The sequence below is a fragment of the Talaromyces marneffei genome, chromosome 4, assembly GCF_009556855.1.
Source record: "Talaromyces marneffei chromosome 4, complete sequence".
NCBI lineage: Eukaryota > Fungi > Ascomycota > Eurotiomycetes > Eurotiales > Trichocomaceae > Talaromyces > Talaromyces marneffei.
Window position 1 is genome coordinate 1,324,527 of NC_072351.1, and position 26,696 is coordinate 1,351,222.

The 26,696-nt window shown below is 47.2% G+C and overlaps 12 protein-coding genes across 12 annotated transcripts; 5 read left to right on the plus strand and 7 right to left on the minus strand.

The window, feature by feature from the left end:
• Window positions 1–232: 232 nt before the first annotated feature.
• On the minus strand, window positions 233–1,474 carry EYB26_005535 (uncharacterized protein; the record flags this gene model as incomplete). Its single annotated transcript, XM_054264820.1, has 1 exon — window positions 233–1,474. One exon carries the CDS (start codon window positions 1,472–1,474, stop codon window positions 233–235), a length of 1,242 nt encoding a protein of 413 aa, XP_054120795.1.
• Window positions 1,475–2,201: 727 nt separating this feature from the next.
• EYB26_005536 (uncharacterized protein) lies at window positions 2,202–3,255 on the minus strand (the record flags this gene model as incomplete). The annotated part of the gene is made up of 2 exons (XM_054264821.1): window positions 2,202–3,122; window positions 3,187–3,255. 2 exons carry the CDS (start codon window positions 3,253–3,255, stop codon window positions 2,202–2,204), a joined length of 990 nt encoding a protein of 329 aa, XP_054120796.1.
• Window positions 3,256–4,574: 1,319 nt separating this feature from the next.
• On the plus strand, window positions 4,575–5,792 carry EYB26_005537 (uncharacterized protein; the record flags this gene model as incomplete). Its single annotated transcript, XM_054264822.1, has 3 exons — window positions 4,575–4,620; window positions 4,676–4,731; window positions 4,791–5,792. The coding sequence occupies 3 exons, from the start codon at window positions 4,575–4,577 to the stop codon at window positions 5,790–5,792; spliced, it is 1,104 nt and encodes a 367-aa protein (XP_054120797.1).
• Window positions 5,793–6,200: 408 nt separating this feature from the next.
• EYB26_005538 (uncharacterized protein) lies at window positions 6,201–7,124 on the minus strand (the record flags this gene model as incomplete). Its single annotated transcript, XM_054264823.1, has 2 exons — window positions 6,201–6,718; window positions 6,782–7,124. 2 exons carry the CDS (start codon window positions 7,122–7,124, stop codon window positions 6,201–6,203), a joined length of 861 nt encoding a protein of 286 aa, XP_054120798.1.
• A 281-nt stretch (window positions 7,125–7,405) lies between these two features.
• EYB26_005539 (uncharacterized protein) lies at window positions 7,406–8,262 on the plus strand (the record flags this gene model as incomplete). Its single annotated transcript, XM_054264824.1, has 3 exons — window positions 7,406–7,779; window positions 7,843–7,906; window positions 7,966–8,262. The coding sequence occupies 3 exons, from the start codon at window positions 7,406–7,408 to the stop codon at window positions 8,260–8,262; spliced, it is 735 nt and encodes a 244-aa protein (XP_054120799.1).
• Window positions 8,263–8,604: 342 nt separating this feature from the next.
• Window positions 8,605–10,236, minus strand: EYB26_005540 (uncharacterized protein; the record flags this gene model as incomplete). Its single annotated transcript, XM_054264825.1, has 1 exon — window positions 8,605–10,236. The coding sequence occupies one exon, from the start codon at window positions 10,234–10,236 to the stop codon at window positions 8,605–8,607; it is 1,632 nt and encodes a 543-aa protein (XP_054120800.1).
• Window positions 10,237–13,628: 3,392 nt separating this feature from the next.
• EYB26_005541 (uncharacterized protein) lies at window positions 13,629–14,016 on the plus strand (the record flags this gene model as incomplete). The annotated part of the gene is made up of 3 exons (XM_054264826.1): window positions 13,629–13,724; window positions 13,822–13,884; window positions 13,942–14,016. The coding sequence occupies 3 exons, from the start codon at window positions 13,629–13,631 to the stop codon at window positions 14,014–14,016; spliced, it is 234 nt and encodes a 77-aa protein (XP_054120801.1).
• A 399-nt stretch (window positions 14,017–14,415) lies between these two features.
• EYB26_005542 (uncharacterized protein) lies at window positions 14,416–14,939 on the plus strand (the record flags this gene model as incomplete). The annotated part of the gene is made up of 2 exons (XM_054264827.1): window positions 14,416–14,535; window positions 14,595–14,939. 2 exons carry the CDS (start codon window positions 14,416–14,418, stop codon window positions 14,937–14,939), a joined length of 465 nt encoding a protein of 154 aa, XP_054120802.1.
• Window positions 14,940–15,175: 236 nt separating this feature from the next.
• Window positions 15,176–15,520, minus strand: EYB26_005543 (uncharacterized protein; the record flags this gene model as incomplete). The annotated part of the gene is made up of 1 exon (XM_054264828.1): window positions 15,176–15,520. One exon carries the CDS (start codon window positions 15,518–15,520, stop codon window positions 15,176–15,178), a length of 345 nt encoding a protein of 114 aa, XP_054120803.1.
• An 846-nt stretch (window positions 15,521–16,366) lies between these two features.
• EYB26_005544 (uncharacterized protein) lies at window positions 16,367–17,550 on the minus strand (the record flags this gene model as incomplete). The annotated part of the gene is made up of 4 exons (XM_054264829.1): window positions 16,367–16,431; window positions 16,492–17,162; window positions 17,232–17,322; window positions 17,373–17,550. 4 exons carry the CDS (start codon window positions 17,548–17,550, stop codon window positions 16,367–16,369), a joined length of 1,005 nt encoding a protein of 334 aa, XP_054120804.1.
• Window positions 17,551–18,117: 567 nt separating this feature from the next.
• Window positions 18,118–21,891, minus strand: EYB26_005545 (uncharacterized protein; the record flags this gene model as incomplete). Its single annotated transcript, XM_054264830.1, has 3 exons — window positions 18,118–21,359; window positions 21,408–21,717; window positions 21,778–21,891. The coding sequence occupies 3 exons, from the start codon at window positions 21,889–21,891 to the stop codon at window positions 18,118–18,120; spliced, it is 3,666 nt and encodes a 1,221-aa protein (XP_054120805.1).
• Window positions 21,892–22,398: 507 nt separating this feature from the next.
• Window positions 22,399–24,991, plus strand: EYB26_005546 (uncharacterized protein; the record flags this gene model as incomplete). Its single annotated transcript, XM_054264831.1, has 4 exons — window positions 22,399–22,695; window positions 22,765–22,895; window positions 22,946–24,863; window positions 24,914–24,991. The coding sequence occupies 4 exons, from the start codon at window positions 22,399–22,401 to the stop codon at window positions 24,989–24,991; spliced, it is 2,424 nt and encodes an 807-aa protein (XP_054120806.1).
• Window positions 24,992–26,696: the final 1,705 nt, after the last annotated feature.

Consider the following 26,696-nt stretch of genomic DNA (forward strand, 5'->3'; position numbering starts at 1 on the left):
TGTGAGGGGTGGTAAGCAGACAACAATCTGACAAGAGTATATGGCTGGTTGCCTGAAAGATCACCGAGGGCAATTCCAAAGAACGCGGTGTTCTAGTTAACAGTTGACCCTACAACATTGACACATCTAGAAGTAGCAGAACTTGAACAAGCACGAGATGTAAGTCAATAAATCAATTTTATTCTTCATTATATATACAAAGAGGCAGCTTTTTTAGTGTTGCAAGGCTAGCCTATTCCCGCACAAACATACCAGCCATACCCATACCGGTTCCAATACACATACTAACAACACCAATATCCTGACCCGTCCTGGCCAGCTCAGGCAACAATGTAGCCACCTGCCTGGCACCCGTAGCACCGAGCGGATGACCAATAGCGATCGCGCCACCCTTGGGGTTGACCCTGGCCTCGTCAATACCCAACTTGCGAACGCAATACAACGCCTGCGAAGCGAAAGCTTCATTGAGTTCCCAAATACCGATGTCAGAGACTTCCAATCCAGTCTGAGCAAGGAGTTTGGGAATCGCAAATGCGGGTCCAACGCCCATCTCATCGGGGGCACAGCCGGCGACCGCACTGGCGACCCATCGTCCCTTGATAGAAGACGAAAGACCGAGCTCCATAGCTGTGGAACGACGCATAAGCAATGTCGCAGCCGCACCATCGCTAACCTGCGAACTATTTCCAGCTGTGCTGGTACCATCCGCCTTGAATGCGGGTTTGAGCGTAGCCATCTTCTCAGCTGAGATGGTGGGTCGAATACCATCATCCTTGCTCACGGTAATATCTTTCGGCGGCGCATCTGGGTTCTCGGCATCATAGGACTTCGTGGTAACGGGGATAATCTCCTCATCAAACAGACCAGCAGCCTGAGCCGCGGCCGCCTTTTTATGCGAATGAGCCGCAAACACATCCTGATCCTCTCTCGAAACACCATATCGACTCGCGACATTCTCCGATGTCAAACCCATAGGCATAATACAATCCTGCGCATCCTGGGAATGCGATTCCTTCAACTCAGGCCAGAGCACAGTCGGAATGGCTCTTGAGCCATAATTCCTCGTCATAGACTCCATTCCACCACCAACACCGACATTAATCGCACCAGCCCTGATTCCATTCGCAATAGTGGTAATAGCCGCCAATCCAGAGGAGCACTGTCTATTAATAGTATGGAAAGAAACTGAATGCGGGAATCCAGCGTGGATCTGTGCCATTCGACCAGCTTTTGCGCCACCTAGTTCTTGCAGCACGGAGCCAACGGCTACATCGTCAATGAGTGCTGGGTCGAGGTTTGGGTTTGCGGCCAAGGTTGCTTTGAGGACGTGCGCCAGTAATTCTTCGGGGTAGGCGTCTTTGAAACCGCCCTTTTTGGCGCGGGTGACTGCTGTGCGCACTGAAGAGAGGATGACTATGTCGGAGGGTGATTTTTGGAGGACCTGTTTGAGGCCTCGGGGGATGGGTGATGCCATCTCTGTATTATGTTCGTGGCGATAGTTCTATGTACTGTTTCACTATACACACTCTCTCCAATGCCAATACTTGGGTATCCGGTTGAACAACAGATACAGTCAAATGTCAGGAAAGAATCGAGATAAATTAGAAAACAAAACTCCCAGAGAAAAGACGGAGGTAATCCCGACTATTTCAACAAAAATCGTCGACTGGGGCGCATCGGCTATGGTCCGTCCGAGACGGAATGCCGGGGTAAACATTTAAGACGATATAATGTGGAGATGTCCAGGAACGAAACATCTATCAATCTATTTTTTTTGTTTTGTTTTTTCGTAGGATGATATATTACAAAATGGCCGCTTACACTGGACGTACTGATATCCTTCGCTAGTTTATACTCATGCAATGTTGCGATGTGAGGAAGGATTGAAGATTGTTGAAGATGCATTTTATGGGGAATAGATTTCGGATGTGGGCCCGGATAAGGTCAGCTCTTCGGATAGCCACACCGGATTAATATTCTTATTGTAGAAACACTGCACTGGCACCAAACTGATTATAATCGAATATTGACGATTGAATAGCCGTAATGTAGGGAGTGAATGGTAAGTAAAAAGTCCTAATGCGTCATCGCTATCAAAGTATATAAGGGTATAATACAGTCATAAAAAGGCGAAGAAAATCGTAACTGCTGACGGCTCGATCAGCTCATAAATCGCACCATGGGAGATGCTATCCCCTAATCTAAGATCGGACAATATGACTATAGTGTCCAGGAACTCGCATTTGACATTTCTCGCAGTCGGCTCGATACCCCATTGAGAAACTCATCTTCTCTCGTCTGGGTGCCGTGACCGATGGCCGTTTCGCTGGTTCAGTTGTTGATGATGTCGTTGGTATAGGTATCATAGTTTCAGTTTCGGCCTTCACCTTGGCAGGCGTATGAATAGGAAATCCCAGACTCTGTTCCGGGACTTGTAGGAACATATTAGATAGCGTGTCGCCATCAACATCCATTGAAGACGGAGAATCAGGCCACTCTTTTTGGTGCCGAGTCTCTCTGTCTATATTGTTTGCAGGCTCCATTTCAGGTATGTCACCAGCCTCGCTAATTGGACTCGGTAGTCTCCGTCGTCGCCACCAGCTCGATTCGTTCGTCTTGTGTGCGGTAGACGTAGGAGCAACACTGGTAATATCTTGAGAAGGATCGGCCATTAACTCCGTATTCATGTTTAATGTGAAATGACTATATATCGGTGTAGATGTGCGACCTCCGCTGATGGTCAAGGACTGATTGAGCAGATGATGAGGGATAGGCGACGGTTGGAGGTGATTCAAAAACGCTTTTGTTTTTGCACTGGTAGGCCAGGGCGATAGATTGTCGCCATTTTGCAGTGGTGATGGCTGTGTCATGTCGACATCCATGGCGGTATCCAGCGTTAGGGTTGGCGGACGACGGTGTTGCAAGGACGAATGTGCTGGCTGTTTCTTTTCCTCGCGCCATTTCCGGAATGGTTCGGGGAGTGTATTATCAAAGACTATGTTGTTGTTGTTTGTTTCTTGTGATGGCTCAGTGGATTGTAATGGAGGCGAGAGGGTGGGACTGTTGAAGGGGAACCGCGCGGAGAGAAACGAGGTATTTATATTTTGATCAAGTCGCGATTTCTATCACACAGGCAGTTAGTTTCTAGATCCCTCATACCACAAAAATCGACTGAAGGAAAAGTACCTTGTGCCCATAGTCCCCAAACCCCAACACGTCGTCCTCTCTCTGCCGTTTTGCAAAAATCGAGGACATGGCTCGGTTTTAGATTCCAGTTTTAGCTCTAAGAATGTTTTCTTTCTGAGCAATATTATAGCCGGAAACAGGACTGTTTTGTTTTCCCGCTTTGTTCATGGAGACAGATGGGGTCGACGGGGTTAAATAATAATCAATGCGGTCGACGCGGAATGTGAGAAATGAATGTCAAAAAAGCGGCATGAGACAGGCGAGGCACGGACGAAAAAATTTTCCATCGGCTTCAGCTTCAGATATACAAGATGAGGGGCGGACGATTCTTCAGCGACTGGCAGCACAGCCAGGTCTCGGGAGGTTGTGGAGGCAAGATGTAAGAAGACAGTTTCAGATGGGCAAGAATTAAGCTGCTATCAAAATAGTCTAGAGGAGTGGAGGCTGACCGGCCCGTCAGTGGTTGGCCGTGATGGGCTAGCGGCGAGCTTGCTGGTTAGCGGCGGCAAGGCAGAGCTCCATCTTATCGCTTTGACTTATCAGATCATTCAGATGGCTTGATTCCAGGTTACAAATATAGTATTATTACTCGATGCTAAGTACTCCGTATAGTTAATAGGTGTCAAGTAGTTATAATACTCGTTTCTCTCTACAGAGTACTTGATCTTCTACTCTTCACACAGTCAGTCATGATGCGATGCTTCGGGCGTGCTTATAGAAATAAATTTTGTCGAGTACAGGTAACGTTAATAAAATCGATGTATCGGTCGAACGAATAATACAGCAGCATCCTGCCCTTGTACTAGCGGAATTCCCTCACCGGCGCGCGTTCTGTCCCCGTAATACCGGATGGGGAAAACCTTACGAAGAGCTCATAAAGCAGCTCTCTGATTGGCTGGCGGCCAGTGAGTCATGGCCAAGTTCTGCCACTGGAGGCTCACCGCCGACACCGGCGCAGTGTGGTCGCATCTGGCGGTTGTGATTGGTCAATGCAGCGCTTTCATCATGTGAAATGCCCACGAAGACAGCGGGGCATCAAAAATATTTAAGATATTCAATTATTAGTTTCTACGAGGTATTTATTCTTTTGGGCAGCTGTTTGGACAATTTCTTCTTGATCAGGAAACAAGCATACTCTGCGATTTAAATACGTACTTGTTTTCTGTCCATTGGTCAGGTACGTGATGCACAATCGGACGCGGACTCGTGGCCCCCCGAAATGGTGCATACAAAGTGGCATTCGGTCTTAGTTTTGAAGTACGATGCTTATGAGTCATTAGCTGACCTTGCGGAGAAAAAAAGCAGATAAAACCTTGCTGCATCTTTAGATCGGCTTTGCGGTTGTTTAGATTTCTTGATACTCATCAAGCTTCATACATATCCACAAGATGCCTCTTGTCAAACCCCAAACAGAACAAAACGACGATACCCGCGGTATGTGCTGTGAGCTAAACGTCGAAGACAAACAGGCTAATTGACGAATGAATAGTCCTGGGTTACGATCCTCTCCTCTCCCCTCATTACCTCCAGACTCAAATTCCCTCGGTGAGTCAACATGAAACCACAAAGTCAGATGCGTACAGCAAATAGCTAACTTGACGAAGCCCGCCAGATCAGTCGAAACCGTCAAATCAGGCCGCAACCAGGCCATCGAAATCATCGAACAGCGCGATGACCGTCTCCTCGTCGTCGTAGGACCTTGCTCCATCCACGACCCCGAAACCGCCATCGAATATGCTCATCGCCTCAAAGCGCTCTCCGACAAACTCGCCGGCGACCTCTGCATCATCATGCGCGCTTACCTTGAGAAGCCTCGCACAACAGTAGGATGGAAAGGCCTCGTCAACGATCCTGATATCAACGAATCCTTCAACATCAACAAGGGCCTTCAAGTTTCGAGGAAGTTGTACGCAGATCTGACCAGTCTCGGAGTCCCGATTGCCAGTGAAATGCTCGATACCATCTCCCCCCAGTATCTAGCCGATCTGATCTCCGTGGGCGCCATCGGCGCACGAACCACTGAATCCCAACTGCACCGCGAGTTGGCATCCGGTCTCAGTTTCCCCATCGGATACAAGAACGGCACAGACGGTAACTTGGGAGTTGCCATTGACGCTATTGGCGCCGCATCGCATCCTCACCATTTCCTTGGCGTCACCAAGGAAGGTCTTGCCGCTATTACCAAAACCTCTGGAAATGAGCACGGCTTCGTGATTCTCCGTGGCGGTACAAAGGGTACCAACTACGACCGGGAAAGCATCAAGGCCGGCCGCGAGGCTTTGCGTTCCCGCAAACAACGCGAGATCATGATGGTGGACTGCTCGCACGGAAACTCCAAGAAGAATCATCGCAACCAACCCCTCGTCGCAAAGGAGGTCTCGGACCAATTGCGTGAGGGCGAAACCGCCATTATCGGTGTGATGATTGAGTCGAATATCAACGAAGGAAACCAAAAGGTTCCACCTGAGGGACCATCCGGCCTCAAAAAGGGTGTTAGTATTACTGATGCCTGTATTGATTGGGAGTCGACTGTGGTTGTGCTTGAGGATTTGGCTGAGGCGGTTCGTGCGCGTCGGGCTGTCGTTAAGAGTAATGGAAGTGCTTAGGTTTTGCACTTGCATTGCTAAAGATGTCTTTTTTTTTCTTTAAAAAAAAGCCAGATTCTGGCTACTGTTTGTATGATCCATGAGAATGAACGACTCCTCTACCATTTTACCCCCTAGTAAATAAGTCGTAGTCTATGAGATTGTATGTACATCCATTACTTATCCATATACCTAACCAAGCATACACTCGAGAAAGTATACCATCATCTTGAAGAAACAGGGAAATGCCCAATAATACAGCAATAGAAAAGAACAAAATGCCAAAACGCCGGATGTGATCCCAAACCAGACAAATCTTGTAAGTCAGAGCCAGTAGAGAGAAGTGGTTAGTCAATAATACATTGTTTTTCTAGTCACACACACACACACACACCCACACAATATCATGCAGACAGAGAGGCGAGGAGATTATCGTCCCCATATCCAACTCGTCCAGCCCTTGACAGATTGCTTTGCCGTGGTCTCGACATTCGATGCCAACGCATCCAACGACCCAGGTCCTTGAGCATTAATATTGCTCTGTGCCTCTGCTTTCTTCGCATTCACAGCCTCCAATATTCCGAAAGATGTCGCCTCTCCTTCGGACTTCTTGCTATTTATCAACTCCGTCGTCGTCGCCCCCGTCGCTGTAGCCGCAGAGGTGACCATGTCAGGAACATCGTCCTTCTTCAACCCTTCGAACAAGAACTTCTTCGTCCTATTCCACAACTTCTGCTCGTCGGCCTCTTTACGTTTTTGCTGCTCAATCTCGCCGATTTTCTCGTTGCGCAGAATCTCGAGTTGTTCGGCCGTCGCGGTGCCGGCGATATATGCTTCGCGTGCAGCCTGTAGGTCTTGGAGTTGTCTGTCAAGCCAGAGTTCACGCTGGCGGCGGTTCCACATTGTAAGGGATACGACGGAGTAGAGTGTTAGAGCGCCGCAGACGCCTGTCCCCCGTTAGCATTGCAGCTTTTTTATGGAGAGTAAAAGTGAAAAAAGGAGGGAAATACCAGATGCGGTGATGAGGGTATAAATCATCACTTTGTGAGCACTATTAGCCACCCTTCGACCCCTCTCGATTATCCTATCGAATGCATTGCCGCTCTGTGCGAGGCGGGCGGAGCGCGCTTGGGCACGGAGACGCTCGACTTTTTGTCTTGGTGTTTCGCCTGGCGGTGATGACGAATTCTGATTAGAGGGGCTTTGTATCGAGGAGGTTGATGTAGACTGAGAGGTGGAAGGAGGCGATTGTTTATTTGTTGTCAAGGAGTCCGGAAGTCGGTATGGAGCTTTGGAACTGACATACGGTCCTGTGGCCGTGAAGCGGGTTGCGTCTGCTGCTGAGCGGGACATGTTGGTATATTTCCCGAGAAAGATATTATGCAGGGAGCGAAGAGCAATTGGGGTTATTAGTATATGCTCATCGTATGTGGGATGATTAATACCGAGTTGGATGAGATGAGGTCCGTCGGTCCGCCTGGGAAATTTTTAGAGGTCGGTCGTTGACTTGTCAGCATCTGACCAATCAGAGCATTTGGAGGCGGAACCCACCCCGAACATCTGACATCTACTCTTAGCCTCCTACCCTACCTTACCCTTTACGATATTTACAATTTTCTTGTAATAAAGTAGATATGTCAACGAATCCAGATCTGTCCTCGGTCCTGAGGACACTCTCTGCCTTTGCAAACCCGTCCTCAACACCACCACCATCGCAGCAGCAACAGCAACCTCCCACCCATCTAGCTCCAACATCAAGGTCAACACCAACTCCCATACAAAAACCAAATACCAAACAACACCCCCCACCCTCACAAATAGTGACATGGTCCCCCGCCCTAAAACACATAATGCACCTTACAGCCCAAAACCAAGACTTCTCCACCCGGATCCAACACCTCATCAAATCCCAACGGGAGCATGAGCGAACGTGGTGGAAGGCGCGTGAGGCATTGATCGAGAAGCAGGCGGCCAGAGAAGAGAAGAGGAGGAGGATTGAGGAGGTTTTGTATGTTGCCTTATACACTCCCTAAGTATGTGTTGTATAAAGTGGGTGAGCTGATTGGTGTAGGAAATCCGTCGGCGCGAGTAGTGCAGGTGCAAGTACGAATGCGACTAGTCCCGAGGGCACAACTGTACGTCCTCTCATCGCCCCCATACATAGGCTACCTAAGATATGCTGACAAAAAGGAAGGGGAAAATATCTCAAGAAAATGCAACAGAACTCAAGGCCTACGACTCAAAAGTGTACCAAGCATCGCTCGACATGGCGAGGGCCATGGAGACTGAATTATGCAGATTGGGGGTTCCTTTTTTTTGTATTGATCGGAGTCTAGTATCTACTATTGAAGATGAAAAGGGGGGAACGGTGACGGCTGGGGCAGGAGAGCATACGGCAATGACGACGACTACGACGACGAAAATATCCAAAGAGGAGTTGGAGGTATTGAAGAGGAGGATTCTGGATTTACTAGTTGACTTGTGCTCATAGAGTAGACCAATACATTAAAGCATCATCTGTAATAGGACATTTTATCCTCAGACTTCCCCTCTATGCACCCAGACGCGAATAACAAGTCATGTCTGATAAACACATAATAGGCTAGCTTGCTTGATAGGACGTATTAAATGGAAACAGGAAAGGCACCAAATGAGATCCAATATATATGCATGAAAAGGGGGCCCCATTACAAATGATATGATAGACCAGAAATGTTGAGAGCATGATTCTTAAAAAGTATAGTAAACGCCTATTCCGAACACCACCCTATGCAAGGAAAAGGAGAGAAAGAAATGAAAATTCATCAAGATTGTTTTCAACGTGACCTCAATGTTAAGACTCTCGCTCGGCAACGGCAATCGCAACTGCTACCGCGGCACCGCAAATGGCACTCTCATGCGCAAGCTCCAATGTAATCGAAGGCTTGTCCTCCGCTTTTGCGGTCGAATCACTGGTTTCCCGTGTCAAGATGTCGAGGTACGATTGACATCTGTCCCGGAATCCGGGGTATTTATTAATCACACTTCCGTCACAGGCGATGCTCAAAGTCTTGGTGGGCTGCTCGAGTTCCGTGACAGTAACCTCTTGAGGCTCGAGTTTCTTGACAGCCTCCGTCGTCGAGTCAACTGGAAACTCGGCCTCATTACGTAGACACCACATACTGTAGATGGCAGTGGACAAGTAACCCGCCGAACGGTTCGACACGCATTTGCATACATGTTTGACAAAGGCCAAGTCCTCTATTGTTGGTGTAGTGGAGAAAGTATGGTTCTTCTGTAAAAGAGCTGCAGACGGAGCGAGCGACGGAGAGTTGTCACCCTCAATAAATGCAACAATCGCCGTGTCTAACGAGTACGGCTCCTTCATGGAATGAGGCAAATCGCCACCAAACAATGATGCCGTCTCAACAGCCTCAATAATAATCAACCGCACAATCTCTCCGAGATAACGACCAGTGATCATATATTCCAAGGGTTGAAAGTCCGGACGTAGATGCGTGCGGTTAAGGTAATCATCCCATCGTGTCATCGGGAGCACATCACCACCAAACATACTCAATTCAGTGTTGATAATAACATGTTTGGCACGATCGAACCATCCAGGGGGCCTGACACCAAACTTGGAGAGACCGATTTCATGGACAGGAAAATGCACAGCCGCATTTGTACCCGTTCCAAGAATAAGAGACATGCGAGTCTTGGGGTCGACGTAGGCGCGCGTCAACAAAGTGGCAGAGCTATCATTCACAATCGCATCCATGCGGACATTCAACGAAAGCTTCCGGCACGCAGACACAATCAAACCGCCTAGCTCCTGTCCCAACACCGAGTCCGAACAGCGGAACCCTTTGCCCATTCCCTGAATGTTTCCACTGCTGGCAGACGTCTGGTCAACAGGGAACGACCATGATAGTCCAATTGATAGGGGAGTCTCTTCCCGACCGTATTTCGCGTCCACTCCAGTCAAAAACTTATCAATACGTTTTGCCATCCAGTCGAAAAAGTCAGTTCCTTGCAACGCCTTGACCTCCTCATCAATCACCATCGACGTCGAACTGACAATCTTCATGCCTTCTTCTCTCCCACCCAACTCAATCAAGGCAACACGGAAAGTCGACCCGCCCACATCCAACGCCAGAAAAGTACCCGTCTCCTTTCCCGTGGGTAAAGCATGGTTGTACGACGGAAGCATGCAGGACGGGTTCGATTGCAAGGACGACTTGAGCTGGTCTTTGATCTTGGCGGACATGCTCAACATGTTCTGTACACTCAAATGTGCATTGAACAGCCGGTCGATTTCCTGGGCCAATTCCTCAAGCGAGCGACGTCGCTTGCGACCATGACGACTGTATACCGAGCGCCGTCGGCGTGCGGTTTCTCCGAAGAAGGCGGCTTCGAGGGCAGCGACCAGGTTGTGGAAGAGCTCCTGCATGCGATGCAGTACTTTAACGAGCGACGGGGTCATGTTGACTGTAGTGAACGGGGAGAAGCAATTCGATTCGATTCGTTCGAGGTGAAACTTGCGACCAGCACCGTTTCCTCCGAGCAAGCTGTTAGCTGCTCAAAGGAAAGAGGTGGTTAGCGAAAATGCTGTTCGTATACAATATATAGTATAGAGTTGGAGACCATAAGCGGGTCGCTGTAATGAGGGGAAGGAACGACGAGCCGGAAGACAGATAGATATTTGCGACGAAACGAAAAGCCGAGAGAAAAATTAAAATGTCAATTGTTCTTTTGTTTCAGTTCTCCTGCTGGGGTAGTTATAGTGTTGTTTTTATTTTCGCAAATGGTATTTTGCTCCGGGAACCAGCCAGGTATGGAATGTTAATTACTCCAATTCCGGGGAGCTGATGGAGGATCCCGAGCGGAGCGGGATGTGTATACAGTAGATAAGGGTCCTGGTAACGAGTAGTACGTAGTAGTAGTAGCAGCAGTAGTAGTAATAGTAGTAATAAGAAGAAGGGGCGGAATAGAATAAAAGGAAAAGATAGAGACAGAAAGAGGGAGAGAGAGAGATAAGAAGAAACAAAAGTAAGGAGACCGAAGTTGTTTATGGGGAAGCAGAGAAACGAGTTAGGCAAGGTAACGAACAAAGTTAAGGTGGTAGTGGTAGTAACATTTTGTTAGTTTGTTAGGAAGTATGACGCGGTGAGGTAGCAGTGGCATCTGCTCGGGAAGATCTGCTTATTCAGTTCCGCTAGCCCGATTCGGCCTCCACTGTCCATGTAGTATGTATGCATGCATTTCCTCTCTCGAGTATGTGAGAGTTATGCTTATGGATGGTATTATTGATGGAGATTTGAGTGTCTATCTATTATGGATAATGCGGTAGTATGATAGCCAACCAGATGCTATGGAGCAAGCATATCAAGGTCATTCCCTAAATAAAGCAACGTTCCGATACGAGCGAGTATGTTGTAAGTGCAGCTACCACGGTCCTGAGTCCACTAATGTGGTGTGAATGGTAGGCCTCAGCTGAATGCCACGGATCTAACCGAGTGGCTTCGTCTGGCTCCGTATAATAGGGATCGGATTGACGGCAGCATTGAAGTGTAGAGGTACCACGAAATATGTGTTTCGCACCCTTGTGCGGATATCACCGGTATTTGGAGTCCGAACACTTCGACTGTTAGACTATGTGGTAGCCGATGGCAATAATCTTTAGACGGTATCGTATGGCGATTGCAGTGGCACGTACTGTACCACTGTCCAATATTTGGATTATCGTTGGGTTGAACCTGGGATTACTACAGACAGAGTCAGATCTACCATGCCAACTCGCCAGAAGATCATGCCATGCATCCTAAGGCGTATGTTCAATCGTATACTTGTACATCAACAGAACCGTCGTGGTCTGATTGGTCGACACGGGATACATCTAAAAGCAGACACGCTAGTCTGCAAGCGGAGTAGTACGCGGGCGCTGATTGAGCGATGGGCAGTGTAACACAGTCACACTAGCGGCGGGCAAAGAAGAAAAAGTGGGCTGCATGCGACAACATTTACTCTGTTTGGATGCTGCCTGCTATCAGCCCTCATCGGATACCCGACCGACACCGTGCCATCACTGCACCAGACACACATAGTATTACATGCTACGAGTAGTGTAGACATACTGCACTAGTTTATGTACGATGGTGCTACGAACTGGCCGATTGTCCATAGTACCGTTCTCCGTACGCAATTGGAAGTTGTATCAGGGCTAACCCTAATTCTGGGTGCCTCCTGCAACTTCCTTCCTCTTTCAGCGTCGCATTGGATCTTTCCCTTTTCCCTTTTCCCTTTTCATTTCCAATCGGGTCGGCTCCACAGCACCCAACCGGCGTGGCTACTACACGCTGTCTCGGCCACAATTCCCGGTAAGTTGCTCTGTACTTTTAACTAAGGGGTTTTTTGTTAGACACGCTCTGTAAGCTCAGTCAGCATTCATCTGCCTAGGGGCTTAGGGTTTGTTCCCGTAGTGCATCGACTTGTTAACTATCCGCCATGCAACTAACAAACAATACCAATGAGAAGAAGATTCAAGTTTGAGACAGTTACATCTACTACTACTGCTGCTTGTAGTAATGCCGCAGCCAAACCCATGCCAAGGCTGCCGCGTGGTCGCCTGTCGTTCGGGCACTAGCGACAGATTAGTTTGCTAGGATGTTCCGGAGGCTGTACCGTAGTTGGAGGGCACAGGCTGGCTTCTGATAGAGTTACATCTAGCATCTTAAGCTAAATCTGTGTTTCTGTTGAGCTGGACCGTCTAGGTTACTAGTTAGTCATCGACAGACATCCTGAAACATGAAACATGGACTTTAACTATGAGCAATTCGAGTTACGTACAGAGTAATCCTTCGACCAGCTCATTCCTACGTACGATGTAAGCAAGCTGTAAGGGGATGGCGATCGGTTCGGCTATCGCTGCGACGTTGCGCAACTGACAATAAACACACATAGACAGTAACTATCCCTGTTTCTGTATCAACATACTATCAGGTACATGATATTCGAATATATACACACAACTAAGCTATGAATAATAATTAATTATACACAGATGTTTGAGTACGGTAACAGTAATTTAATGTCGCAGCCTGTAAGATGTAACAGTTGCAACGACTGGAAGTACCATCAGTCCAATCAGCGGCCACGTAACCGACTGCTTATCATGCCTTATCGAGATCGATAAGCTTTTTTATATTCAACCCATCCATAAGAGAGTAGCCCACAACATATACGACGTACTCCGTAGTCAATGTCGTGCAGCTTATAGTTGCGACACATATTCAATACGTACCACGTTCACGTACGTCAGATAGCCTAAGACATCCGAGAATCAATACCAGTATGTGCTTGAAACCTCAAAGTCACTTACACTCTCTGCAGATGATCGCGAAGATCACATTGGGGTCCTTTTCTTGTGATTAAATAGAAAAGGGACACGTACGACAATTCCAAGAATGTATCATTCTGTGAATAATATCAGATCGTATTATTGTGATATTGTGGAGGTGGAGTGCATGATGTAGCATTTATGCACCCCGACTGCTTGGGCCCAAATCAGGGGATGTTAGCCTTAACCCTACATAGACTCATTTGACAACGGCATCACGTCGACAGACGTTTATACTGAATATGATACATCCATGCTGCCTTTCCGGCGACAGCATATTGTCACTAAAATTAACGGAAGCAAAACATTATAATAGAGTTATCGAACAATGGATGGATCAATATTCATCACCATGATGTCAGGAACATCGCCTCATATAAGAACACATTCGTAGATTATATAGATAAACATCAATTCACATCAATTCAAGCTCTATAAATCTGCTTCATCAAAACACCAGAACAGTCATCAGAAACATAATGTCCGTCGAACGAGTCAAAGATCGCAAAGACGAAGACATCCAAGAAGGCGACCACGTCTGGACACGGTATCGTGGCGGCGTCCGAGAGGGAGATGTACGTACTTATCCCCCGTTCTTTTCATTAATCACAGTTCCTCCTCTATATCAATTGATGTAGGAACATTTTTACTAACATATGGTCGATAACTAAGGTCCAGAAAATCGTCATGGATGAACGCGAAGCTCGACAGGAGGCTGTGGCTAACCCGCCCAAGGTATTTGGCGTGCAGTCTCTTTTGGGGATATGTTAGAGTAACAGTCATGATACGCAGGTTATTTTCATAGACCAGCATGGTGATCGAGTCGCGCATAATCCGACAACATTGTCCAAGACATCTACGTTGTGATGCTCACTGAGGTACGTAGTATATGAGTTGATATGGCTGGAATGAGTATAGGCTTGGGGCGTTATATGAACGATCAACTTGCACGATAAACATCTATAGAAATCTATAGCTATTATTAAATCAAAATTGTTATTTTTGGAATGCCGATAATTAAGCTTCATGGGTGCCAGTCCCTTACGTCATCCCCACATGCATTGATCTGGTGACCGTGATGGCTTCATAATTTTGTCGTTCTAGGCGGGTAACTTACTATTAGTCATTAAGTTACTTTCAACAACATCACAGGTTATCGCCAAGTGTATCTTCAATCAACCTACTCTTGAAATGTCCTTTCTACGATCGAGCAGAATTGCTATCTGTTATTGTACAGTAACACGACACAGAGCACCGTTCATGAAAATGTCTACTTCACCACCACCTATATCCCACATCCTTGAAACATGTCTCTACGTACGCGATATAGAGAAATCGGCCAATTTCTATAAATCGGCCTTGAACATGGAGCCTTTTCTAGCTACCGTACGATTATCCTCCAACTGACCTAGATGTCAAGACTGACAGTAATGGATTAACCCCAGCCAAGAGTCACCGCATTCAACCTCGGCTCCACGACCCTCCTCCTCTTCAAACTAGGCGCGACGCATCAAGACATCACCGTAAACTCCGAAAAATCACATGGCGTCATCCCGGGTCACGGCCCGACCGAGTCTCTTTTCCAAAATGGAAATAGTTTGAAACAACACTTCTGTTTCGCCGTCAAATCTCCTCGGGATGTAGATGAATGGTCTACTCATTTCGACAAACTCGGTGTCCGTATACTAGGTAGAATGGATTGGGAACTTGGAGGGAAGAGTGTCTATTTCGAGGATCCGGACGGTCATGTCGGTGAGATTGGGTCCAGGGGGATATGGAAGCATTATTGATTTCTCGTCGAATTTGTCTGGTACATACTATGGTTTTAAAACATATGGATCTATTGAGAAGGTAACTACAGCACCGGTCTCTTTCAACTCCTGAGTACATTTCCCATCCTAGCAGAGACTTGGGTACTCACGCAAACAGCATGTGCCCTCCAGTCATTGTAGTTATTGGTTTATTCCTTGGAATTCCTCAAATCCCTCCCCTTCCTCTGATGTAACCCAGGTTAGGTTTGGATATATCAAAGCCACGGCTCGTGCAACTCAGTTTCGCCGTGCGTCTTTTTTTTATTGAGTTTAACGTCTTCTGTTTCTTCTACTGTGGGTTCTTTTTGGGTTGGTTCTCGCACGCTGTCGGCGATTTTGTCGAGTTTCCAAACAACCTCGTCTTGGTCGAAGACATGTACATGATCGAATTCGAGGCAATTATTCGACTTCGGTTGTTTCGCTCTCGCGTTTCTCATTGGTGTGGTCGATGATTCCACTGAGATTGTTTTATCAGTTCCGGTCTTGAGTTGAACATTTTCTGTGCTGGAAGAGTCAGGAGAAGCTTGTTTTGCGTGATGAGAAGCGGTCGCGAATGGCATGGAGGACTCGCCTTTGAAGTCACTCCGAGAATGGGGCTCGAAATCTTTGCTAGGAGGTGCATTTTGTAGTTTGGTTTTTCAAGTATAGTGCTTAGAAGAGATGCGATTTAATTGAAGATAAACACTTGGAAGGAGCGACAGCATCTTTTATCGTTACCCTCTCTCATTATCCGCCTATGAAGTGCTCCGTTATTTGATCTACTGATATACACACAAAAGTATTAGCTCCAACAATCTGATGCCAATAACCTTACCCAAATAGGAAGTACGGATTGCCAAGACTCGAGCTTATTAGCTCTAGAGGCTAAAAGAGTGGATCTACTGTGTACGTACGTACGTACTTGGGGTACTTAGTTAGCCCTAACTTCTCGAAATAGCTTCATTGGGTTATATGTTTTTGCTCCAAGGAGGGAGACTCTATGTATTTTAAATGGAAGTCATAAAATCAACAGAATACAATCTGTATCAACAAGATCAAAGAATCGAAACATTGAGTTGGCCAATTTTCTATTGTTTGGGTGGAAATGGGTATGGTTATATATTATTGACTTGACGACCACGAGACATCGGTTCAATAAGTATCTGATGGCTTTTTCTCACCTTTCTGAAGGGGAGGGTCTTCCAGACAATTAATATCACCATAGTCAGTAATAGGGATTGATTCAAAGTAACATACTGACAACGATCGTCCTGTCGTTTAAATCAAGCCTAGAATCTATTCATGTCTGGTCTGACACCCAGAAAATTCATTGATTTAGGAAAAACTTATCCCACAAAACGCATTTTCCAACGAATGACGGGTTCGTCTGTCTATGTATGTTGTCAAAAATGATCCAACTCAAATAATCAAGCACTATTCCTCCTTGCCGGCGGCGTGATGAACCACTTTTCTTTCTTCGCTCTATAGTAACCTATTAAATCCCATATCAGTAAATATACTTACAAATCAAGGTACAAGTTGGAACACATACCGAGTATAGCCCGAAATCCCTGAAGCACCGACGATGCCAACAAGACCAGAGCAACAACCTGGCCGAAGCCCCAGTAATTCTCCGAGTCTCCATTTAGAAGGTTCTCGTTTGTCTGTCGCAGGGTAAAGACGGCATAAATGTGTAACGGGTACTGAACCATTGCCAGAGACAGGGTAATAAGCTTCGGGTTAGGCATCGACCACACCTCAAGCCACTTGTCCCTTCTTCGAGATAGTCGGGGAATCTTGGGAAACAGGCGGTTTAGACGCAGTAACCTTGCTGCCTCCGAAACGGCGGCTGATATGTGTCCCAGCATAGATTGATTCTCCTGTTGTTGAGCTGTTAGGAACTCTAGAACCGGGTACTCGTGTATCAGTGGCATTGTACCCAGCGCAACGAGGCCGCAGAATATCAAACTCAAGAAGAAGTAAGCACAGGTCAATGCGAGATACACTCTATCGCCTAGAGAGTGGTAGTAGCCCAGCGAAAGGACTCTGTTGGCATAGTAGCATCGTCCAGGGAGGTTGTCATCCCACATCTGTAGTCTGATGCCAAAGATGACGACGAAAGCGAGATAGAGACAAATGAAGATAATGACCAAGAAGAGGCGATCACGATTATGGGCGGTCTTGGTTCCAATGACATTGATGAGACCGGCGCAGACCGAGATGCTAAAGGGGAGGTTTTAGTCATTTCTTCCATATTAAAATAACAAAGCGGCTTAGGTCTAGACAACCTACCCAGTCAAATTAACGATATCATAGATAACATGATAGTGGTAAAGACTCAAAGAGCGATATTGAGCCATAGCCCCAATGAGAAGCGATATTCCTTCCTAACGTTAGTTCTTGCAGGAACAAGAATCAATTCGATTCCCCTACCGTTTATTGTCTGTACGTCACTGATGGTCGCGGACACCTTCTCAATATACAGTTGTTTTAACTTTTGTTCTTTAGATAGATCATCTCTTTTTTTAAGCGCCTTTTGAGGTTTCTCTCCTATTCCTAGAAGGGCAAAAAAAATACTGAAAACCTGTAACCAGGGGCAGCAGGGTCCCATCGATTGTAGTTGACCATATCGAAAGTACGAATGAAAATCCGGCCTGGATCACAAAGGAGTAGATAATCTAGAAAAACAATCAAGTCAGCTTCTCGACGTGCCGGACTATGGTTGAGGAGCGACACTCTGACTCCTGATCCAGCAATGTCGGGGTTAGATTCTCCAACGTGGACACAAGTCATTGTGTGACAAGTAATTGAGAAGCGTTTGCAAGGTCTTGTGCTCAAGATTTACGAGAGAGATAAAATGGAGAAAAGACCAGCGTACACAAAAAAAATCTTTGAAATTTACATTAAAGGCTGCAAGGCTGCAAAGGCTGCGAGGCTGTGAGGCTGATGCTCTGAGCTAAGTCAGCTGGCAAACACATATGCAGCCTTTTAATTAGGGCTAATTTCCCTGTCACAAAATGACAAATACATGTGGCCCGCCATGTTTTACTGTGCCTGAATTTTCCGCAGAATGCTATTCCAATATACGTATTTGGTATTGTTATATACAACAAGATGTACAAATCATCATATAGGCGTACATGAGTATGTCCATATATACAAGGGTATACAAAGATCATCACATCAAGCTTGTCCTCCCCCCAACTTCTCTCGCACCTTCACCATTCGGCATCTCCCCATTTCGTCCAACCACAAACTCGCGGTAGATAGCTTCTAAGCGTCGCCGTTCCCGGTCGCTCAGAGAGCAGCGAGTCGTCGACAATGATCGCTCAACATGCTGCCACTGGATAATGACTTCATCGCTAGCATTATCCGTCGCTGTGCCGTTGGCTCGTTGCTGGTCTTGGCCATCGGCAGTGTCGTATGTACCATGTTCGGCCTGTCGCTGACGGCGTCGTGCCAGTTTCAGGGCTGTCAATCTCGCAGCGATGACTGCTGGAGGGTCAAGTTTAGAGTTGACGCTAGCATTCGATTTCTCTGCTTCTTGCTCGGAGTAGAGAAATTGTATAAATGACTTGCTTGATACTTCTGATCCGTTGGTTTGCGCGCCATTTGTCTTCTTGGTTGCAGAACCTGACGCCGGCGTTGAGCGATCACCTAGAAGATCGTGAATTGCCTCAAGATGGGCATTGTATATAACAGCCTGAATATCTGCACCAGAATACCCTTCTGTCCGAGAAGCAATTTCTCCAACACGAGACTGGACATCCGCGCCTAGGTTGAGTTTCTTGCTCACGGCTTGAATGATATCAATTCGGTCATCATGCGAGGGCATATCGCACAAAAGGCTCTTGTCGAGACGTCCAGGACGCAGCAAAGCCGGGTCAATCAAGTCCGGTCTCGAAGTTGCTGCTAGTACATACACACCGGAAAGACCCTCGGCACCATCCATCTGCGTCAACAGCTGATTAACCACTCGATCCGTGACACCAGTTGAGTCATGTCCACGTTTAGGCGCGATACTGTCGAACTCATCAAAAAATAAAATACAAGGTCGCGCAGCCTCGGCGCGTTCAAAAAGGTCACGGACACTTTTCTCACTTGCTCCGATATACTTGTTCAAGATTTCCGGACCCTTCACACTGATGAAATTTAGGCCACACTCACCAGCTACCGCGCTGGCAAGTAATGTCTTACCACAGCCAGGAAAGCCATATAGTAACAGGCCTGATCGTAGTCGAAGAGGACACTGTGCGAAAATAGGCGCATATTTCGTAGGATATTCCAAGGTTTCCAAAAGAGTTTGACGGGTGGCATGAAGACCGCCTATAGAGGAAAATGTCGTTGAAGAAGATGTCAATGTAACGTTTCGAAGGGATGCCGGAGTAAATCCTTTCAAGGCTCGCTCAAAATCGCCCATTGTCAGTGTGACTTTTGTTGAATCCGCACTCGTGTCCTGCACTGATCGAATCAAAGCTTCGTTTCTGGCTCGAGATACTAACAGCACAAGATCACCAGGCATGTAGCCATCTGTCTTGCCTGCCAAATCTAGAAGGTCCAAGTCGCGAGCTAGGACAAAGCCATCTGCTCCGGACGAACTTGGCCGGCTTCCAGGGTTTGACGGGTCCAGCCAGGAATCTTCAGTTGATCCACTTTGATTGAGATGGTGACCTTTGAGTGCATGGTCTTCTTTATCCTGGCTCATAAGTTTATCCAACACTTTCCGTCGACCTTCCTTACCCGGTGCCTTTAAAGTCAAGATTTCCCGCACCACATGGCCGCCAACGATGATATTGTTCAAAGATTCTTTTGACTGTGCTGTGGCTAAAAAAACCACGGAAGACGTCGGTGTACAATACTGGCGAACAATCGCGCAAATAATTTCGCTGACCTGGCGACTTCTCCCATTTTCTCCTCCAACTTGGAGTTCCGTCTCCACAGGGCAGAGTTTGTCCAGGTCATCGAGAATCACAAGAGCTGTACCACCAAGGCGAGCGCACCAGGATGCAGACATGAACTGGCGGTTCAATGTCTCTTTAATGGTAGATACGCGGGTCTCATCTGTGACCAGCTTGCGACAGGGGAAATAAGATACATTACAAAGTTGTTCTTCCCGCAGCCGAGCCGCCAGCAACTGGCATAGTGATGTCTTCCCAGACCCGAGACCCCCAGTCAACAAAATGGACGATCCTCTCGACAGATTTGTAAGGCTCTGGTTGATGAGTGAGTCAATCCCAACCATATTCGGCGGTATTGGAGGTAGCTGCTCGTCTGTAGGTACACTTGACAACGTCGTGTCTATGGGTTTTGGTACATCTGGCTGTACATCAACGATGAACTTGCTTTCTGATCCAAGTATCCATCCGGTCAAAGATACACCTTCCGTACTTTTCAAAGGTGGGTCAAATCGCAAGATGCCGCCATCAAACGCTCCCATAGAAAACTGATTATGAACTGCTGGGAGTAGCATTCCGTCTGTAAGAGGCCCTGACATGATACCAGAGTTTGAACCAGTACTGCCATATGTGAACTTGATTCGTTCGCCCAGTGCGGTGCGAGATGCAGCTGTTTCTCCTCCAAATTTGAGGCCATCTCTTTTCTTTGAGACATCTGACATGAATGGGTATATTTTGATTGCCTTGATAGAAGAAGAGCTTAACTGAGCGGGAGCAGCTTCCACGCGGACAATACCTCCCATAATACCTGAGCAATTGAGGACTTCGCAGAGACGCGATGAGATAGCAACGTGCTTAGAGTCAGGAGCATCATCCCATGGTTGAATCTTGGCCACAATCTTAGTCGACAGTCGTCCAGCATCGCCTGATTCTTGTTCCTTTTGTTGCAACTGTTGCTGCGGGTCGACTGGAAGCTGTAGTCCTGCTGGCTGGATGATAGAAACAGCGACCCATTGATTCCCGCGGAGCTCATGACTTGAAAGTACACTCCGATCAACCCATACCTTCAGGCCATCATTGGAATGACCGGAGTTTTCTTCATCAAACCAGTCTCTGACATGTTGCCTGTCCACACCTCGAAAGTAGACAGCATGTTCGTCGGATTCAGAGCCCCGGCTTTTCGGCCTCACCGTACTGCTGCTACTTCTCCCACCAACACTCTTGCGACTATTACTTGTCGTACTTCTATTCTCCCCTCTATTGGCCCTACCGGATTTGGGTCGAACTTTCGGTGCCACTATGACTTCCGCATCAGGCGCAATCTTAGCAAAAGGCGATGTCGCAGGAGGAGCGGGGGTCAACGAGGTAACGACTATATTCGCGGTGGACGTCGGTGAAAGATGTAATGTAAGTGGGTGTAAATGGTTCGCTGGGGTAGATCCTGGGCTGGTATAGCCGGGGTTGGGAAGAGCTCGGATTTGGTGTAGCAAATTCAATTCCAGGAACGAAGCATGTAGTTCGATAACTAAAATTTGTGAGAGCAGGTTCCAAAAGGTGCAGTGGCTATACATACTCTCCCAATCAGCCGGTGTCAACGGTTCGATGTTGACAGTCTGGGCAATCGGATTGTCAAGGTGTAGAAATAATCCGACCTTCTGACCCTCCGTTAGACCCAACACCCTGGCAAAGGTGGTGTCAATCTCGATAGATGAAACTTCTTGTTCTCGGGAAGATGTATTCGAATTGATACCATCTCTGCTAACCACTGGTGCTAACTTCCGTTTACTCGGCATGCCCGTCCATCCTAGGTAAGATGACTTTTGAGCGGTAGACTGCGAATTCGATGGCCGATACTGTAACTCGACAATGACATTTTGAGCGGCCTAGAATGGTACAATCAGTATGGCTTAATTCAAATTTGCTCAGCAAATATGCGCCCTTACTGCATTAGCATTTACCAACAGCGAAACGACCGGAGTTGGCAAGTTCACGAGACACGACTTGAGGGGTACCAAAGCGACTTCGGCAGTCGTGGCAGTCTTTCTGCTGGGAGCCATGGCGCAAAAGAACAAACCTGTACCCGCATGCGATTTTAAAATGGAGGCTCCCTATAAGCGGGTCAGAGAAATAAAAGGTGAAGAATGGAAGTGATGTTCGTAGTCCACATAGTTGTCGCCGGCTACTAAGTATGCGATGAACGATGTCGCTCTCGGCTTGAGCTTCTCCACAACAGAAGCTGGGATGGGGAAGGCCGACCACCGAACCGAGGGTTAATCCGCGCCGGTTCACGTGACTTATGAACTATTCCATTTCAGGACTAGTGATCAATTAAGGAATGTTGGACGCGTTCCACGTGTTGCGCGACTGCGACGCGTTCTTTCGCTTTGCAAGTTTTGGGTTAGCGCCGATGCCCAAGTTTGGCATCCACCAACCTCCAATTTCTTCGACAACACCACTTGAACCCTTGTATGCAGGCCATATAAGACTACGCACCTCTGTCGCTATTACAATTACTTTGGTCGCATACAGACGAGTGTCTACTGTCTCGTCTTTCTTGCGCCAATATGGCTCTGCTTCAATATCCTGCACCGGTAGACTACGCCGCCCAACAGGAGGCCTTCAAGGACTTCTTAAAAGACTTCAAGAGCTTCGAGTCAGCCTCAGAAGCGGCTGCGACAGAGGCTATCCAGGGCCTGCGCATTGATGGCGACCGTACCGATGACGAATACGATTTTATGGATGATGTTGAAACCGAGGGTGGTGCGCGTCGTGATCCAAAGACGAAATATATGCGGATACTCCAAGATGTCGCAAATAGGGATAGCAACAGTATCTTGATTGAATTGGACGATTTGGCAACAGTATGTCCCTCCTGCTCCAATTCACGCAGAAGTGTTCAACAATTCTGACTTTTGCTACCCCCCTCATAGTATGAAAAATCTCTTCCCGAAGACGCCGATCTCAAGCTGGTCGAGTCCATTCAATCAAACACCAAGCGCTATGTCGATGTTTTTGCAGAAGCCGTGGACGCCGTAATGCCCAAGGAGACTAAAGAAATATCGTAAGTTTGAAGTATTATGCAACATGAACCTAGTTACTAACAATAATTAGTTTCAAGGACGACGTTATTGATATCATCATGTCGCAACGTGACAAGCGAAATGAAACAATGCGAATGGCTGCTGAAGCCGATATGGATGCTAGCCCACCCCAAGCAGTGTTTCCAGCTGAATTGACGCGACGATACACGTTGAACTTCAAGCCTTTAACGGTGTCTGAGTCCAGCAGCGGACAGGGCTCGAAGGCACTAGCCGTTCGTCATGTACGAGGCGAGCACCTCGGTAGCTTAATTACTGTTCGTGGTATCGTGACACGAGTGTCCGATGTCAAGCCAGCTGTCAGGATCAACGCATATACTTGCGATCGATGCGGTAGTGAGGTGTTCCAGCCTATCACTACGAAGTCATTTTTGCCTATGACTGAATGTCCTTCGGATGATTGTATTGCCAATAACACTAAGGGACAACTGTTCCTTTCAACTCGTGCTTCAAAGTTTGTTCCTTTCCAGGAAGTCAAGATTCAGGAAATGGCAGATCAGGTTCCAGTTGGACATATTCCCAGAACCATGACGGTGCACTGTAATGGCAGTCTCACACGTCAACTCAACCCTGGAGACGTTGTTGACATTGCCGGAATCTTTCTTCCCACACCTTATACTGGATTCAGGGCTATTCGCGCTGGTTTGTTGACAGACACATACCTTGAAGCGCAGTACATTACTCAACACAAGAAAGCCTACGACAGCATGGTAATGGACAGTCGAGCAATTAAGAGAATGGAACAGTACAAGAATTCGGGTCAACTGTACGAATATCTTGCTCGATCTATCGCTCCAGAGATTTACGGTCATCTCGATGTTAAGAAGGCTTTGTTGTTACTCTTAATCGGTGGTGTGAACAAGGATATGGCCGATGGCATGCACATCCGTGGAGACATTAACATTTGTCTTATGGGTGATCCTGGTGTGGCCAAATCCCAGCTTCTCCGATACATTTGCAAGGTGGCCCCTCGTGGTATCTACACTACTGGTCGTGGTAGCAGTGGCGTGGGTCTCACAGCCGCTGTTATGCGAGACCCGGTAACTGACGAGATGGTGCTGGAAGGTGGTGCTCTTGTGCTTGCTGATAACGGTATCTGCTGTATCGACGAATTCGACAAGATGGACGACTCGGACCGAACAGCTATTCACGAAGTCATGGAACAACAAACCATTTCTATTTCCAAGGCCGGCATTACCACAACACTCAATGCGAGGACGTCAATTCTCGCCGCGGCTAACCCTTTGTATGGCCGATACAATCCTCGCATTTCTCCTGTTGAGAACATTAACCTTCCTGCCGCTCTTCTCTCACGTTTCGACGTTATGTTCCTTATGCTGGATACCCCGTCTAGGGATGCCGACGAGGAGTTGGCAAACCACGTCACATACGTTCACATGCACAATAAACACCCAGAGACTGGCGATACTGCGATTGTCTTCAGCCCCAACGAAGTTCGCCAATTCGTGGCCCGTGCTCGTACCTACCGCCCACTGGTCCCCAAAGAAGTGTCGGACTACATGGTTGGTGCCTATGTGCGTATGCGTAGACAACAAAAGAAAGACGAAGGAAGCAAGCGCCAATTCTCACACGTCACTCCTCGTACCCTCCTCGGTGTGGTACGTCTTTCGCAGGCTTTGGCGCGTTTGCGTTTCAGTGATTCTGTTGTCACCGATGATGTTGATGAAGCACTCCGACTTGTTGAGGTTAGCAAGGCCTCTCTGGCTAGTGAACAGAACGGGGAGGGAGACCAGACACCAAGCAGCAAGATCTACAACCTTATCCGTGGTATGCGGGAGAGTGGCGCTGCAGCGGCTGAGGACGGACAAGAGGGCGAGCTCAGTCTTCGCAGAGTTCGCCAGCGAGTCCTTGCCAAGGGCTTCACGGAGGATCAGCTGACGAAGACTATTCAGGAATACCAAGAATTGGATGTGAGTAATTTAATTGTCTATTCGAACAACCATTTACTAACAGAAACTAGGTCTGGCAAATCACCGGTAACGGCACTCGTCTGCTTTTCGTTGAACTTGATGGCTTCGATGACGATATGGATATCTAGACAGGGCGTCGATTTGCGCCTTATAAATGCTCTGGGTCCTATGTTATTTATGTTTTGTATATGGGGAAGGTTAAGCGATGTCATTTCTGGATGGCGAAGGGCGGCGTACGGTTTGGTTTTGTGCAAGGATCAATACAGTAATATGCGATAGTAATGCATGCTGTTCATGTTAAACATGTTTTCTAAGAAAAAATTACCAATTCAACGATCTTACTCTACGAAGTATGTAGCAACCTGGGTGCCTGAAAATCCAGGCACCATAAACATCAAAGAACTAAAAAGACCAAAATATCGTTCCCGGCCGGAATCGAAACCATCACCAACCTACGACAAAAACACTCCTACCTCGAATATGCTTGCAAGAAGGAAAAAAAAAACTGGTAGCTTCTCTTTGATTGAGCGTGTCATCCTTAGTGCAGGGGCCATGCTAATCTTCTCTGTATCGTTTCAAATTGACCAAATGCCCGAAGGCATAAGGCATAGGAACCGAATGGATTATATGGGAGGGGTCGGAAAGTGTTGGGTTGGGGATGAAAGTGGTTGATTGGGTCGCTTGGCTGCCGGTGTGAGTAGTTGTGGGCCTGAGGCCACAAAGGAACATCAAAATTGTCGCTTACCGGATTGTCTGGTCTGATCAATGGCAAAGGTCGAACGAAGTGAAAAAAAATGAATGGAAATAGAAGAAAGGGCTAGGCAGAAATAGTAGGTGAAATACTATGGAAGGAAAAACTGGCCGTATAAGGACGGTGACACCTGGTTGTGGTGAACAGACAGACTGGTTAGAAAGCATATATATTGAGTGCCTTGTTTCTGCCTGGATATGTAATTCCCATTGTTGATTGATTCAGAGGTATATGAGCAAGGATAGTCGGGTCTGTCTATATTCGCGCTCAAAACCGAGACCAAGAACAATGAAGCAACGCAATCAACAGAAGCATGATTGAAGAAGCAAAGATGAAGCTGAGGGGTAAAAATAACCTGGAGAGCCATCCCCACTACGATGCCCAATGTGAGAACGTGACATCGTCAACCCTAAACCGACCCCATCCAAGACCTGAGGATAGGGTTATGCAGGGTTAGGGTAACAGTGACATTGACCGGCGTCGGATGTCCAACGGCCTGTCCTTTGGCCGTGTTGCGTCTCCGTCTCCGTCTCCGCTTCAGTCTTGAAATTCTCGTATCCCAGACAAGGGTTGCTTGATCAGAACAGCAGTATGGACCATTCATGTTGCTCTTCTTTAGTTAGCATTGGCATTCACACATTATTACTTGATCATAGTTCCATGGAATCAAGCATGAGCCTATATCTCGTGCACCATGCCATATGGCACACTGTAAGTTACTGTAGTACAAAGAACAACGTAATCTAGCTAGCTATACATAGTAACCGAGAATATGCCCTCCAGCCAATCAGAGGCATTGAGTTCGAGCATTAACCGTCAAAGCCTCGGCGTTTTTCTTATCATTTATTGGCGTTGACCAATAAGAGTATCGGATTTATCCCCAGATTTCCGGAAGTGGGGGCCACAACTTATTTACGGGGTCCAGTGGCATGGTTAACAACGGAGTAGGAACTACTATTTAATGAGCAAACTCGATACTACTACCCTGCCTCCGACTTCTTTTGCTATTCGTCTTATCTGAGCTTTTTGTTTTCTCCATTTTTCTCTCGCACCCATATATATTTGTTAGAAGGTCAGCTAGT